We start from the raw sequence: 15,002 nt of genomic DNA, 5'->3' as shown, positions 1-15,002 counted from the left end.
ACGAATTACAACTCTACTGGAAAAATTCACACACACACACACACACACACACACACACACACACACACACAGTTCAAACTCTGATAGTCGCTGATTGGTCCAGAAATAACAGTCAGTGATACACACACAGTCCACAAACCAAAATCCACAGAAAATCCAAGCATTCATCTCATGAGAGTCCTGGTGTGAAGCCGAGTCATTATTAATCTATCCATAAGTGATGTGCTGGCATCCGTGGAGTGAGCTGAACTTCTGGCCTATGGAAGGGCTGTGCTATTTATCTCAAGAGTCAGGACTTCTGGAGGCATGGCTGCTGAGAGTGTGGTGGAGGTACTTTTAATGTTTCCTGGTGCCAGCTCCCGTACACTGCCCTCAGAGCTGCTGTCAATTTACTGTTAAATATTTTCCGATTTGTGATATAACATGCATTGTATGAACATTACTGCACCATATTTTGGAAGATTGCACCCAGTTTGCACATGAGATGATTGCCCATGGATTTTATAAGGATTCAATTTCGAATTTATGCTCATTAAAATATTGCATCTCTTGTCAGATCTCCAACAAAGAAAAGGAGTAATTAACTTGTATCTTAGCCTGGCACTAACTTCAAAATTTTGAAGTATTCCAGTTGGCAGAAATCAGTAAATTGCTAAATAAAATTCAGTTAGCTGGGTTATTTCTGACATGCTTTAAAATCAGAATGTAGCATTGCTCTCACAGACTGTCTGGGAAACACCCAGAAACTCTCGTTCGACCAGCATCTGATTTGAGCCCTCCAAAACAGGAATTTAGTTAATTGCTTCCATTGTGGCCTCTGGAAGTAGCTGCCTACTCTTGATAAGCTGGTGGTACTTGTAATGGCAATATAGAAGTTCCTATGCAAACAACTCTTCTCATAATAATTACGCCTGTTGAGGCATCCAGAGATACCCTCCCATTTCCCCTCTTCAAATAAATGATATTGTTTTATACAGAAGATTGTATTAAGAGAAAATTGTCTTTCTGGATGTTTTTTAAAGTTAGATGGTCATTCAATAATTCCTTAGGGGGAAAAAATAACAATTATTTCGGGATTCCCCCGCCCTCCCCACTCTCAACAAAATTTAACTCCATACATTTTTCCAAGTGCTGCTCCAACTTATTTTAGCCATGAAAAAGTAGGATTCCAGAACATCTGCAAAACAGGTATCTGCTTAAGTGGTGACCACTTTGTTTGATGTGAACTGCCGTAACATTTTTTTCAAGTTAGGAAATTAAATAAACAGTCACTGGGGCCAGATCCAGTGAATACGGTGGACGTTGCAGTAATTCAAACTTTAATTCCATTATTTTGGCCATTGAAACTGCATGCATGCATTGCTGTGATGGAAGAAAATGATTTTTCTTTTTCAAATGAGGACTTTTCCTTTATTTATTTGGACAGCTGGTACAATAACGGTGTATAACTCTCTCCAGTTACTGTTTGTCACTTTTTCAATTAATTGACATAGATGTTTCCACAAGCATCCCAAAAAGCAGTGCCCATCACCTTGCTAGAAGGTATCACCATCTTTGCCTTCTTTGGAGCTCATTTGCCTTCAAAAATCCACTGTTTTGATTGATTATTAGTCTCCGGAGTATAGTAGTGTACCCATGTTTTGACCACAGTTACGTACTGACTTAGAAATCCGATAGAATTTCGATGGAAAAGTGCAAAAACAGCCTCAACATCAATCACAATGTTGCATTTATTCTCTACTGAGAGCCAATGCAGGACCCATCTTGCCATGATTTTTTTCCACACTCAGATATTCATTCAAAATTGAAAATACCTTCGAATATGCCTGCGGCCTTAATATTTCATGCACTTTGATTCATCAATCGCTCAGAACCATATTTTGGAGTTTGTCGATCATTCCTGGGATGGTCATTTTCACTGGACATCCTGAACACAGTTGATCTTTTGTGGATGTATGGCCACATTGAAACTCATTTATCCAATTGTAAACACAGAAGCAGGTGTGATGTGAACTTCATCTACCTCGGATTTGATCTGTTTTGGTGTTATCCCTTTTAAACCGAAGTGTTTATTCACTGCTCGAAACTAACTTTTTTCCATGTTGCTTCAGTGAAATGGGACAGTGAAACCAAGTGATGGATACGATTGCAACTTTACCTATTCTCTAGCGACATATAATCCTTACTACCAGCAAATTGTTTCAGTAGTACATGTCATCCCTTGGGTTTTCTAAGGGCTTAATAAACAACCTTGTATGTTTCCTATACTGTGAATGATATCATTATGTGACCACAATAAGCAGGAGATCTGGGTTAATCCCAGTCCAGCATAAATTTTTGTATGTTACTAACAGGTAGTACAACTATAACTATAGAGTTGATGCAAGCATATTCGTATTCAGTGAATATATTTCAGCTGCCTGTCAGTTGTCATTAATGTCTGTTCACACAGACAAGAAAATAAATACAAAATGCCATAGTGGGCACAAGGCAGTAATATAATGTGTCTCAGTTCCTATAGTCTTGTTTGCACTGGTGTGGCAATACAGAGTAAAGCTACAAGCATTAGGTAATGACTGTAGGAGTCTATGTTATAAAGATGTAGACAGTATGACGAGTGGAAGTTTTGGATCTGTCTGAGAGGTGGTCAAGGATAGCCAAAGTGGCTAAGGCGACTGCTCGTGATAGTGAGAAATCCGAGTTTGAGAGCCAGTCTGGCAAAAATTTTCATATGTCACTTATAGATTGTGCATCTGTGCCTAACACAGCTGATGCCAAGATATTAGCATGCAGCAAATTTACTTCATTTTAAAGTTTGTCGGATGTCTAGCCTTGTACATAAATTAATTTAACTGGATAGATAAAAAACATACTCACCAAGTGGTGGCAGAACACACACGTAAAAGACGGTTGTAATTGGCAAGCTTTTGGAGCCAGCGGCTCCTTCTTCAGGCAGAAGGGTTGAAGGGGAAGCAAGAGGGATGAAGGAAAAGGACTGGAGAGGTCTAGGAAAAGGGGCAGATTTTGGGAAAGTCACTCAGAACTGTGGGTCAGGGAGACTTACCACATGGGATGAGAAGGAAAAACTCAGTTCCCAACAATCAGTCTTTCCTTCTCATCCCACGCGGTAAGTCACCTCTGACACTCGGTTCTGGATGACTTTCCCGAAATCTACCCCTTTTCCTAGACCTCTCCAGTCCTTTACCTTCACCCCTCTTGCTTCCCCTTCTACCTAAAGAAGGAGCCACTGGCTCTGAAAGCTTGCCAATTACAACCATCTTTTATGTGTGTGTTCTGCTGCCGCTTGGTGAGTAGATTTTTTGCCTATCTAGTTAAAGTTTTTTGTCAATAATTGATTGTTTTCATTCTTATACCTAAATTGTTGGATAAAAAAGATTAGTATCTTTTGAAGATGTCTGGTATATTCATTTTTTACAATACTGGTATTCTGGAATATAACTATAGCTTTTGTTCTGCTGTAGTTGCATTTTAGAAATATGATTTAAAAGTAAATGAAAATAGATAAATTGTAATTTAGTGTTATTCCTCAAGAGATGGGAATGGGGATGAGAATAAAAATTTAAATTACTGTCTATATTATCAGTATTTGAATTTTCAGTATTGTAACATTTGTCTCCCAAAAATTTTGTCAAAGGTGGAAAAAACTGCACTGTTAGGTAACTTGACACTTAAATTGTGACAATACTTTGTATAATCAATGGAGTAATATCATATTTTCACTGTGCAGGGTATATCAACTGGAAAGTACCATGCTGCTGTTTTAACTAACAGTGGACAATGGGAGACAGCTACTGTGACTGCAGGCCGCATCTCAGGTGACCTTGTCTTCCCTATACCATATTGTCCTGAACTACATTTTAGTGAATTTGCATCTGCAGTGGCTGACATGAAGAATTCAGTGGCCGTAAGTTTTATCCATAATATAGTTTAGTTGTCAATAGATCTGAAGCTGTGCGTGGCAGTTAGCAGATTAGAGTTGCATTATTATTATATTAGTTGTAAACACAGTGTATATTTAAGCATTATTATTAGATTAGTTCTAAAAACACTGTATATTTTAGAAGACAGTTGATTGCGTACATAATTTTACTGAATGCCCCATTTTCTCTGTATCTTTCTAAATCTACTTGCATGTGGCAGTCTGTGAGACAACCATTGTACAGTAATCAAGCCTGTAGAAGTTCTAAGACTCTTGTTAACATTAGTAAAAAAAGGCACTTATATACCAAGTTTCCATAAAATGATAGCTCATTTTTCTTACTTCAACATATATTTACAAATTTATAATTTCTTTGGACTGGTCAGAGGGCAAACAGTTGAATCACCAAGTATTTTGCTCACCAGAGGGCTCGTGGCTCTTTTGTGTGTGGTGCACATTGGGCCCCAAGCTATTGCAGCCCTTTTTTCCTTCCTGGGCTGCATTCCCTTCCCCAACGTGCCTCTCCCTTCCTGCCCTTGCTCCTTCCCCTCTCTCTGTGTCCTTGCTTACATCAGCCTGGTTATCCTCATGGATCTTCTATCCCATGTGCTTTGGGATCTCTTCTCTCCCCCTCCCTGCTTTGGGGTTTGACTTCCCCTTCTGAATTTTCTCTCTGTAGTGTGAGCCAACTGGGGAAGAACACTTTACTTAGCGTATTCGGCATTTAGCCTTACTGCGTTTTCCATCTTATAATCAATGCAGTTGTCCTTTTCATGCTATATTGCCAGAAAGGTAGCCATTCCGTGTGGTGGGGTCTTACGTACCCTTTTGGCTGAGGTCCCCCCCACCACGCTCGCTGCATTTCCTGGTTAACAAGAAAATACAGTAGTGTTTCATCCTAGACTGAGTCTCATCAGAAATATGACTGTCTTCACCCTGTGTCTATGACATCTAACTTTGCCTCTGTTAAGTCCTTTGCACCTTCTCCTTATCCCAGTCCTGACCCCCTCCCCTGTATGTGCCACCCACCCCACCCGGCCAGAGAAGTGTCCTGTACTTCAGCGTTTGCTGGTGATGGGGCCTTCTCATGGAACCCCTTCTCCTGGCGTCTTCCAGGTTAGAGGTCTGTTGGTACATGTCAGCCATGGGACCCACATTACATGCGCCCCAAGACCACCTGCTCTTTGTCAGTTCTAGGTCTCATTGAAGCCTGCTTTCTTTCTCCTGTGAAATAAAAAAAGAAGAAACAAGTGTCAGGACAAGGCCCCACCGCTACCTCTAAAGGTGCCAACTCCCTCCTTGCGACCTGACCCCCCTTTTTTTGAATGCTGCCCTGTCCTAGTTGGTGACTCGTGGTGACCTGGCGGTGTGACCAGACCCAGCCCATTCACCTCACATTTAGACCCTTGTTCCATGATTATTCAATGAAATTTTAATGAAAACTGCCATCACCTTCTGGAGTTGCAGTCCCTTATTTCCTTTTACTCTGCAGCTTGTGTCATTTTATAGGAATCTCATTTTACCAATGCTCACTCGCTGACGCGTCATGGGTTCTGTGCTTTGTCAGAACAGGGTTGTCCTTTTGAAGGCTTCGAGTGGTATTTGCACATTGGTGCATACAGATGTTGTTAGTACATGGACTCCCCTTTGCACCACATTGGAAGCGGTTACCATCAGGGTCCATTGGGACTCTGTGGTCACAGTTTGCAATTTCTGTCTCTCTCCTGACATGAACCTCATCCACTGCCCTCCTTCAGCAACTCCCCCCTCCCTTCCTCCTCCTCGGGGATTTTAATGCCCATCATCTCTTTTGGGCAGTGCTTCTGTCTAGTCTGGGGTCTCTTCATAGACCAGTTTTTTGCAGATCACGAGTTGTGCTTTCTTAATGATGATTCCTACCCGTTTTAGTGCTGCTTATGGCACTTTCTCTGCCATTGATCTTTGCTCACCTCCCCTCCTCTTCTCCCTTCATTACACTGGTCGCTGCTGCAATAGCAACCACTTCCTGTTGATTCTTTCATTCCCTCTTGCCGCAGGACTTTCCATTACATTGATTGGCATCCATATACCTCCTAGATTGTGTTTACTCCCTCTTTGTCAGGTTGTATTGATAAAGTCATCCATGACTTACAATTATTTATGCCGATGAATTGCCATTCCTCACATGACGGGCCTCTTTAGCCCCAAGCAGCCCCATGGTGGAGCACGGCCATTGCCATCACCATCCATGATTGCTGTCGAGCCTTGCAACACCTTGAGTGGCACCTGTCCTCCTCTCATCTTTTTTTAAACATCTTTGCACCAAAACCCATTACTTCTTAATCAAATAGAGCAAACCGGTGTAATGGGAACTCTTTGTCTCTTCCATAGATTCTTCTGTCATGAGTGTGGGCTACACTCTGCATCCTCCAGGGTTGTTGGAGGCCATCTTCCATGTAAGGATCAGTGAGAACACCTTGCGATCTATTTCAGCGCCAGCCTCCTATCTGCCCACCTTCCTCCTCTGGAAACAGTGAACTGAAGCTTCCCATTTACATTTTACCCCATGTCAGGAAGAATCCTACAATGAACCTTTCACTGAATGGGAACTGGCCCTCTCCTCTTCCCCCCTATTCAGCCCCAGACCCTGATTCCATCCAAAACCAATTGTTTCAACAGCTCAGTCCTCCACAACGATGATACCTCCTGCAGGTGTTTAACCTTATTTGGCTGCAAGGCATTTTCCCGTCAGTGGAGGAACAGCACTGTGGATCCCTCCTTAAGCTGGGTAAGGATAAGTCATCCATCAATAGTTACCAAGCAATCAGTCTGACCAACATCCCCTGCAAGTTATTGAAGGGATGGTGGCTCATCAGCTCTGTCAGATCCTCGAATCTCATGACCTTTTCTCTTGCTACCATTGGGGCTTTCTGGAGGGATGGTCTCTGACTGATCATCTGCTTTGGTTGGAAACTGCAGTTTGGCTGGCTCTTTCTCAGCGTAACCATCTTTTCACAGTTTTCTTCAATCTTTGTAAGGCATACAAAACGGCTTGGTACCATCACATCTTTCTTACACTTCATGAGATACTACTCCATGAGTAGCATCTTTGGGACCCCTGCCCCATTTTTATTCACCTGTTCTTGTCCCACAGGTTGCTCTGAGTTCAGGTTGGCACTGTTCTCAGCTCTTCGCAGACTGAGGAGAATGGCAGTCCACAGGGTTCTATATTAAGTGTCCTTATTTTCTTTGTTACTATTAATGGACTCGTGGGCTTTGTCGGACAGTTGATTACCCTGCTTTGTATGGTTTATTTGGGCTAGATCCAACTTTGGTGGCCCCCGCAGAGTGACAGCTCCAGTGCACCATCCACATACTGTTTTGTGGACTCTCTCACATGGTTTTCAATTCTTTCCCCAAACCATGAGTGGTGCATTTCTGTCGCCATACTACAGTCCATCTCGATCTGGAGCTCTATCTCATTTATCAATGCCTGACTGTGGTCCCCAGCAAACTTACTTAATTGCCCCATATCCACCTTCTGAAGATTTGGTGTTTCCGTAAACTCAGTGTGCTTCTCTTCCTTGGCCGCACATCTTGGGGTGCGGATTGTTGGGACTTTTCTGCTTTTATTGGGCTTTAGTTCTGTTCCATCTGGACTATGGTTGTCAAGTTTGTGGCTCAGCTGCCCCTTCCACACTGTTCCTCTTGGACCCAGTCTACCACAGTAGTATCCATTTGGCAACTGGTGCCTTTTATTCTAGCACTGTCAGTCTTCTGATTGGCACTGGGATTCCGTCCTGCACCACGACCCCCCCCCCTCCCCCACCCCCCCCCCCCCCCCGGGTCCCTTTTTTTGGTTCAGCAGTCCCATCGCATGGTTTCCTGAGCAAGTTCTATCAGCTCTTTCCATGCTTACTCCTCCTATTCTATTCTTTTCGTGGCTCCAGGAAGTTGCCTGACCTCGGTTGAGTTTACTAGTTGGGCTCTGCCACACTTCTATCACAAATTCCATCTTCCCTCTTGTTCCCTTCCCAAGGCCACTTTCTCTCCTGGAACCCCCCCCCCCCCCTTCCTGTCCACCCTCCACCCCTCCCAGCTAGTTCCACAGACCTAGATTCAGATGGATCTCTCTTGTGATCCAAAAGCCTCCATCACTCTGATGGTGTTCAGTCATTTGTTCTGCCCCCTTTTACGGGAGTTTCGGGGTCCTATAGTTTTTTTACGCTGTGGCTCTAAATCCTCCAAATCCACCAATATACTTTCACATCTTGTGTTGGCATGGCACACCATCTCCTACTTTCCATGTGTATGATGTTTACTGCCAAACTAGTGGCCATTTACTGAGCCCTTTGCTTTATTAAACGGTCCTCCCTTGTCCAACTTTGTTGTGTATGTACTCAATGAGTTCCCTTCAGGCTATTGCTCAGTGTTTTTCCCACCACCCCTTGGTCTCTGCCATTGACGACGCTGTTGCTGATCTTGACCATGCTGCTTGTTTGGTTGATTTCCTTTGGGTTCCCAACCACTTGGGTAACACAGATAATGAGCTTGCCGATTATCTGGCTGGGAGGGCAACCACCTACCACCTCTGTGACTCCTCCAGGGGTGGATTTGCAGCTTCTTGTCAAATTCCATTTTTGCTCATTGGTGGGCTGGCACTTGTTCCCGTCCAACAAATTTTGTTAAATTAAGGGCCCACCTCTATGTGGTGTTCTTCCTTCTGCCTCTCCCAGCGGGAATCTACCATCATCTGCTATCTTCGTATCGGCCATACCAGGTTGACCTACAGTTCTTTTACTCTGTAATGGGGCCACTCCCCTCCCCTCTTTGTAGTTGCAGGGTCCCCCTCACAGTGATCCATATTTTGCTGTACTGCCTCCACCTTTCGGCCCATTGAACTAAATATGTCCTACCACTCTCCACGTCATGGGTGCTAGTGGATGACCTTCACTTGGTCATGTCTGTCCTTGGTTTTCTTTGCAGAAGTGTTTGTCCTCCCAGATTTCAGTTCCTGCATTGCCGTCTGGAACTAGAGTCTCCCAGTTTAGGAGGCCTTTGACCTTGCCTGCACGACAACCAGGTCCCCCCCCCCCCCCTTCTCCTTTCCCTGTATTTTGTCTAGTCTATTGTGCCATTTTGTTGTCCTTTTTTTGTGTTGTCTCCCTGTGGTGTCATGGTAATGGTATAGTATGGTATGGTATGAGATGGGGATTGGGATTTGTCTGCAGCAGTGGTGGTGGTGCCTGCACCCCAGCATGCATAGTGCTTCTGGGATGCATCCTGCTCTCGCCCCTGCCCACCTCACCTCCTTTCCTGTTCCTTACTCTTCCTGCCACTCCAATGTTCCTTCTGCGTCTTTGTTTGCCCAGTTCCCTATCTCATCAACTGGACTATGCTGTTAGCATTGTTCCTCCTGTTGTTTCTGCCACCTGGAATTGTGGGACCGATGACCTCGTTCTTTGGTCTCCTCCCCCCCTCCCAATCAACCAATCGAGTATCTCTCTCTTTCTGTGTCATGTTAATATGGCAGTTCTCGAGTCAGAGTTGTAAGGAGCAAAAAAATAAAATTAAAAGCAATAAATCAAAAAGAAAAATTGAATTAACAGAAAACAATAGAAGTCACAATATATAGGAAGGGGTGTGGAGCAACAGATGTCACTTGTCAATCAGAAACAATCTTTGTTTTTTATGGTTTCATTAAAAAACTCTTCTTAAGAGGAATGTCTATGATTCAAGGTGGTGGTAGTGTAATCTCTTCCAAACAAGACTAAATTACCAGTTACAACTTTTTGTAGCTGTGTGTTCATTGTGTACATGCACAGTGGTGTGTACTGCAGTGAAATGTCAAACAACATTTTGACAAAGTTGCTTACAATTTTTTTTAGGTGTTCTGCAATAATCCATAGTAACTTAAAAGAAGATGGCAAGTACCAACAAACTGAATAACTTTTACTTCTCACTTTTATTTTATTTCTATTTCTGTTTCAATGTTCAGAAAAATTCTTTCCTCTTTTCAGGATCGGAGCAATGCCCAGTCTTCATGTGCAGGACTGTTTGTTGGTGCGCACCTTGGCTTTGATTATCCTGGAGCCTGGATACATGTCGACATGGCGTATCCTGTGCATAGTGTGAGTACTTTTTTCCTCAACCCGAGTAAAGTTACATAATCTTTAAGCAGTGTGCCATATGTTAGGACTTGTCAGCAAATATCAGAATAATTGTTAATGTATGCCTTCAAATATCAGAATAATTGTTAACATACACGTTCAAGAGATAATGTTACTAACACCACCACTTGACTACATAGTCACTTGCTTGCTGAGAAAGACTTGATTTCAATAGCATTATCACAAGTAAGGAATGAGTACAGAAACAGTGCCAATGCTGTGAACTGTGTGGCACAAAGTAAGAATATTCTAAAGTTCTGTCTTGTTAGGGCAAGCAGTCGTGTTGATCTTAATTATATTGTAAATATTGTCTAATGGAAAAACAGGAATTTGACTCATTTACAAATATTTTTATTCAGTCACAACCACAAAATGTAATACACAGTACTGGTTTCAGTTATTTCTAGCAATATTTTGATGTTAGATATAGTATGCAACAGCAATTCACTATGCTCTGCTGTAGCTAATTATCTCAGATATACCACCATAATGCTGCTGAAGATAGGGAAGGAAAAAGAAAAGAATGGGACAGGCACAGCACATTCATTTTGAGTATATACAATGTGTCCAGAAATGTCATGACGGACTTCTAGGGAGGTGTGGCACATCACAAGGATTGAGAATTGCATAACAGCTCAGAACACAAACATCATGTGTAACTGGTACCGGAAGTTTATTTATTTATCCATCTATCCATCCATAGATATTCGAATCCTGCTTCGGGCATGGATGTGTGTGATGTCCTTAGGTTAGTCAGCTTTAATTAGTTCTAAGTTCTGGGCAACTGATGACCTCAGAAGCTAAGTCGCATAGTGCTCAGAGCCATTTGAACCATCCATAGACAATGTAAATTCTATGGATATGTCAACACATAAATACATAAAATACAGACACAGAGATACATAAACATACACAATTACACACATAAATAGATACAGACATGTCTTGCTTTACTGAGTTACCCATTTTGACATTGTATTTCACTGTTCTATTGAACATGTTGTAAAATGCCTCTTAATTTCAGTAATTAATTATTAGAATTATTGTCAACAAAATTTACACATTGTTTTAGGTAGTCTAATATAAATACACTTTTCTAACAAATAATTTTTAGGTCATTCCTGAAGGCATGTTTAATTCCATTATATAGCACACACTTTTGTGTGTGTGTGTGTGTGTGTGTGTGTGTGTGTGTGTGTGTGTGTGTTTGAGATGTGTGATGTCTGTAACTGGTTCCGTGTTCATGTAGAGACCTGTTCATTGTGTACTGATCAGTGTTTGGTTTTTTTTTATCGCTGTTTGCAGAATGTACTCACATCAAAGAGTCAAGATTCCCATAGATTTAAACAGCTCAGTGCAGCAAGTTATGCTACATTTTGTCATAATTTGTACAGCCCTTTTTTGTAGCTTAAAGAGTGTTTGTCTGTTCTGCTCATTTGTTCCCCAGAACATTATCCCATAACTCATCACAGAATGAATATATGCAAAGTAAGTTGTTCTAGTGCATGAGCTACTTCAATCAGAATTTATTAGTCTTAAGTCCAAAGCATGCTGAAGCTATTCGTTTCCCGAGGACAGTAACATACTCAGTCCATTTTAGTTGTGCGTCAACCTGCACCCCTAGAAATTTGGTTTGTGATAGACATTCTGTGAGCTCATCTTTCACTTTTAAAGAGTTATTTTTGGGTTTTCTGCTTATGTGGAAACTAATACTTTTTTTTAGAAGAATGTTAATGTCATCAGCAAACAATACCGTTCCATCGTGTTTGACGCTGTTGAAGATCGGAAAGGAAACGAGTATGTGATTCATTTGAAACATTTATTGGACATAATGAGTACACATTGTGTACAACATGAATACAGCTCTAATGCTACAATAAATGCTTGAAGCTTGCACTATCAGAGGCCATGCATACTGATACCAACAGAGCATCAAGTGCCTGACATGCTCAAACACACTGGGAGTTTATTTGATTGTAGCAGCTGCCCAGACGATGATGTGATGAGATCCATTTCAGACTCATTAGGATAACAATACAAGAGAGAAGCATTCATTTTTATTGGCTCTTCATAGGTACCTGAACAAGTCATTCCCACATTCGTTGATTGGGCATAATGGACTGGTTCCGTGGCACTCACAAAACCTCTCATGTATCATGATCCTGTGGAGTCTGAAATTGATCTCGTCGCAAGAATTATTTGCACAGCTGCTCCAATCAAAAAGAAACTCCCGGTATGTTCAAGCTTGGCTGGCAGTTAATACTCCATCGGTGTCAGACATGCGTGGCATCTGACAGTGCAAAATTGGAGCATTAGAGCTCTATTCATGTCATACACTATGTGTACTCATATGTCCAATAAAGTTTCAAAAAAATCAGTCTCTTGTTTCCTTTCCGATCATCGACATCTGCTACCACTCACCTTTGATGTTTGTGGCCATAGCTTGCTATGCAGTTACCAATCCTAACAATGTGCCCAACCTCCCCTAGAAGTTAGCGGCAACATTTCTGTGGTACCCTGTAAAATTGGGTTATATGGAGCTGATTGTGTTAAAACAATGAACTGAACATCTCAATGGAGATTTTATATTCTAAAACAAACCAGAAAAACATGCTGGTGTAATGGAATATTAAAATTATAGCTCATTGTTTTATAATGTTGGCAGTTACACAAAACATTTACTAAAATATTAACCCATTGTTTAAAAGAATGTCAAAGTACAATCACATAGGCACAAAAAATTAGTAATTGGTAGTTTCATACAAAATATAAATGATGCAGCACTGTACATTGCTGCTGCTGGATCATGTGCCTTGTAGTGGTGGTTGATTTCCTGTAATGTTGTGAGCCACTTGCAGGTGTTTTGACATCGTGGACACCAGCCATTTACAACACTCCACAAGTAGCTCCAATTGAATATACCATTACCAATCAGTTCCAAGCTGACCAATCTCAAAGTACAGTTCATAAATAATATTGCTTGGTATAATTACCTGGTTTGTTGATAAACTTCTTTGGAATCTGTTCACAATGAGCATAAATGTCCAATTCTTTAAGAATGGTAATCAGTTTTCCCTTTATAGTGCTATGCAAGACTTCATATTATATGTAGGCTTGTGACAATGTGTTTTCTTATTATTATTTATTATTGTTATGTACACCCAAAAAATGTGTTGTTTTCTATACAGATCTACTCTTTTAAATATTGCAGTGACTCATCTTGTTTGTCCAGTACAGATCTTATTCCAATAAATATGTGCTCAAATTTTTGACTGTTCTACTAAACAAATTGTAATGGACAATTTGTAGTTTGGAGATTCATATAAAAACATAGAGCTAGCAGAGGATAGTTGCCAAACATCATACAGAATCTGTCATTTACCTTCACAATAAATAGAATCCTGAGCAGAGTCCTGACAAACATGATGAACTATACAGTAAATATATCAGTTTCATTAATAGCTAATTGAAAGGCCTTTCTCACCTGAACAAGAATGTGTATCCATTGGGGAGAGGTCAACAAAAACCATGTGATAGTGGTGAGTTCCTGTGGCCTTAGTCCAAAAGGTTTTCGCTGTTCTACCCTAGGTTGTATAAGAGCTGTTGTCATGTATGTTGCTGTTATGCTGCTTCTTGAGGAATGATACTGTAATTCTACTGTGTGTGAAGATGGCTATAATAGGCAAAAACTGGTAATATTTGTATTACCTTTTGGGACTATGACTGAATAAAATCTGTTGTAAAAGTGTAGTGCTTTAACACACACACACACACACACACACACACACACACACACACACACAGATATGGCTACATTGTGCTGTAGGAATACACAGTGTCGTGACTGCAGTTTGGCTAGGGAAAAGGGAGAAAGGACACTTCAGTTTTTCCACATTATCATCCATTCTTGAAGTTAATGGTCTACCTACACACACTTTGCCTCGCACTATTTGTTGACCTCCTAAAAAGAACTGGTGCATCCAAATACCCATGTCCCTTGCAATTTTTTGTAACTGCCAGTAACGGCTTCAAACAGAATTTGATAGTGCAATGTTGGTCGTATTTCTATTGGTCTATTTTTGTAAAACATTATTTCAGAAGCTCTCAACATAATGTTAAGCAACTGCAGCAAGTTCAACCAGGTATGGAGTTCAGGGCACAATTCAGCATAACTGATGCGGAGAGGAAGTAGCAGTGTTACCAGTCTCACTTACCTTTATAATACATTTTGTGTATTAGTGTTTGCTTTTCTGTGTAAGAAGTGCAGGAACACAGATATCGGTATTGATTAACAAGTTTCACTGTGCATCTGGTTTTAATGTTATAGATAAGATTGCATGTTTAAGATACAGCAGTCAATTTTGACTCCAGTTTTACTCTTATTATTGGTAAACAAATCCCACTGTCTGCACATGAAGCTGAAATGGTCATCTTTGCTGAAAATACAATCAGTGTAAAGTTTAGTGGAGAAACTTTTAGCCCAGGAAAGTTAAATTATGTATTTAAAATAATCAAAAGTTTGTTGGTAGAGGGACTCACTGAAGTTGGATGAAACATAGTAAATTATTTTTGGTTTTCACGAGAGAGAACCATAGCACCACTGGATTGTTGGAAATAAAATAAAAATTAAATTTTGATGTGCATCGTACATCAGATGGCAGATCTTGCTTTGCAGGCTTGTTCTAGAATCCTTACATCAATAGTAATAGCTGACTCATGCTTGCTTCATTTCATCTCAGACACCTAAAGGCAAATTCTTCTGCTTTTCCTTCACTTCTCTTCCTCTCCCTTCAACTTTTCTGCCAGAAGGAGCCACTGGCTCTGAAAGCTTGTAAAAGTTAAGTTCTGCTTAGACTTTCTTTGTTACATCACTAATTTTGGGTTAAAAATTAAATGGGAATACCATAGTACAA

General features: G+C 41.0%; 1 protein-coding gene across 3 annotated transcripts in view; it reads left to right on the top strand.

The window, feature by feature from the left end:
• The window catches only part of LOC124802567 (probable aminopeptidase NPEPL1), a 49,877-nt gene that overhangs the window by 26,808 nt on the left and 8,067 nt on the right, over positions 1–15,002 (top strand). For all 3 annotated transcript variants that reach the window (XM_047263436.1, XM_047263438.1, XM_047263437.1), the window contains exons 8-9: positions 3,749–3,925; positions 9,940–10,050. In XM_047263436.1, coding sequence (XP_047119392.1) covers positions 3,749–3,925; positions 9,940–10,050 — 288 coding nt within the window. The remainder of the gene's footprint in view (positions 1–3,748; positions 3,926–9,939; positions 10,051–15,002) is intronic.

This window comes from Schistocerca piceifrons, chromosome 6 (genome assembly GCF_021461385.2).
Source record: "Schistocerca piceifrons isolate TAMUIC-IGC-003096 chromosome 6, iqSchPice1.1, whole genome shotgun sequence".
Lineage (NCBI taxonomy): Eukaryota > Metazoa > Arthropoda > Insecta > Orthoptera > Acrididae > Schistocerca > Schistocerca piceifrons.
The sequence above is the reverse complement of the archived record's forward strand: the minus strand, read 5'-3'. Positions and strand labels throughout refer to the sequence as shown.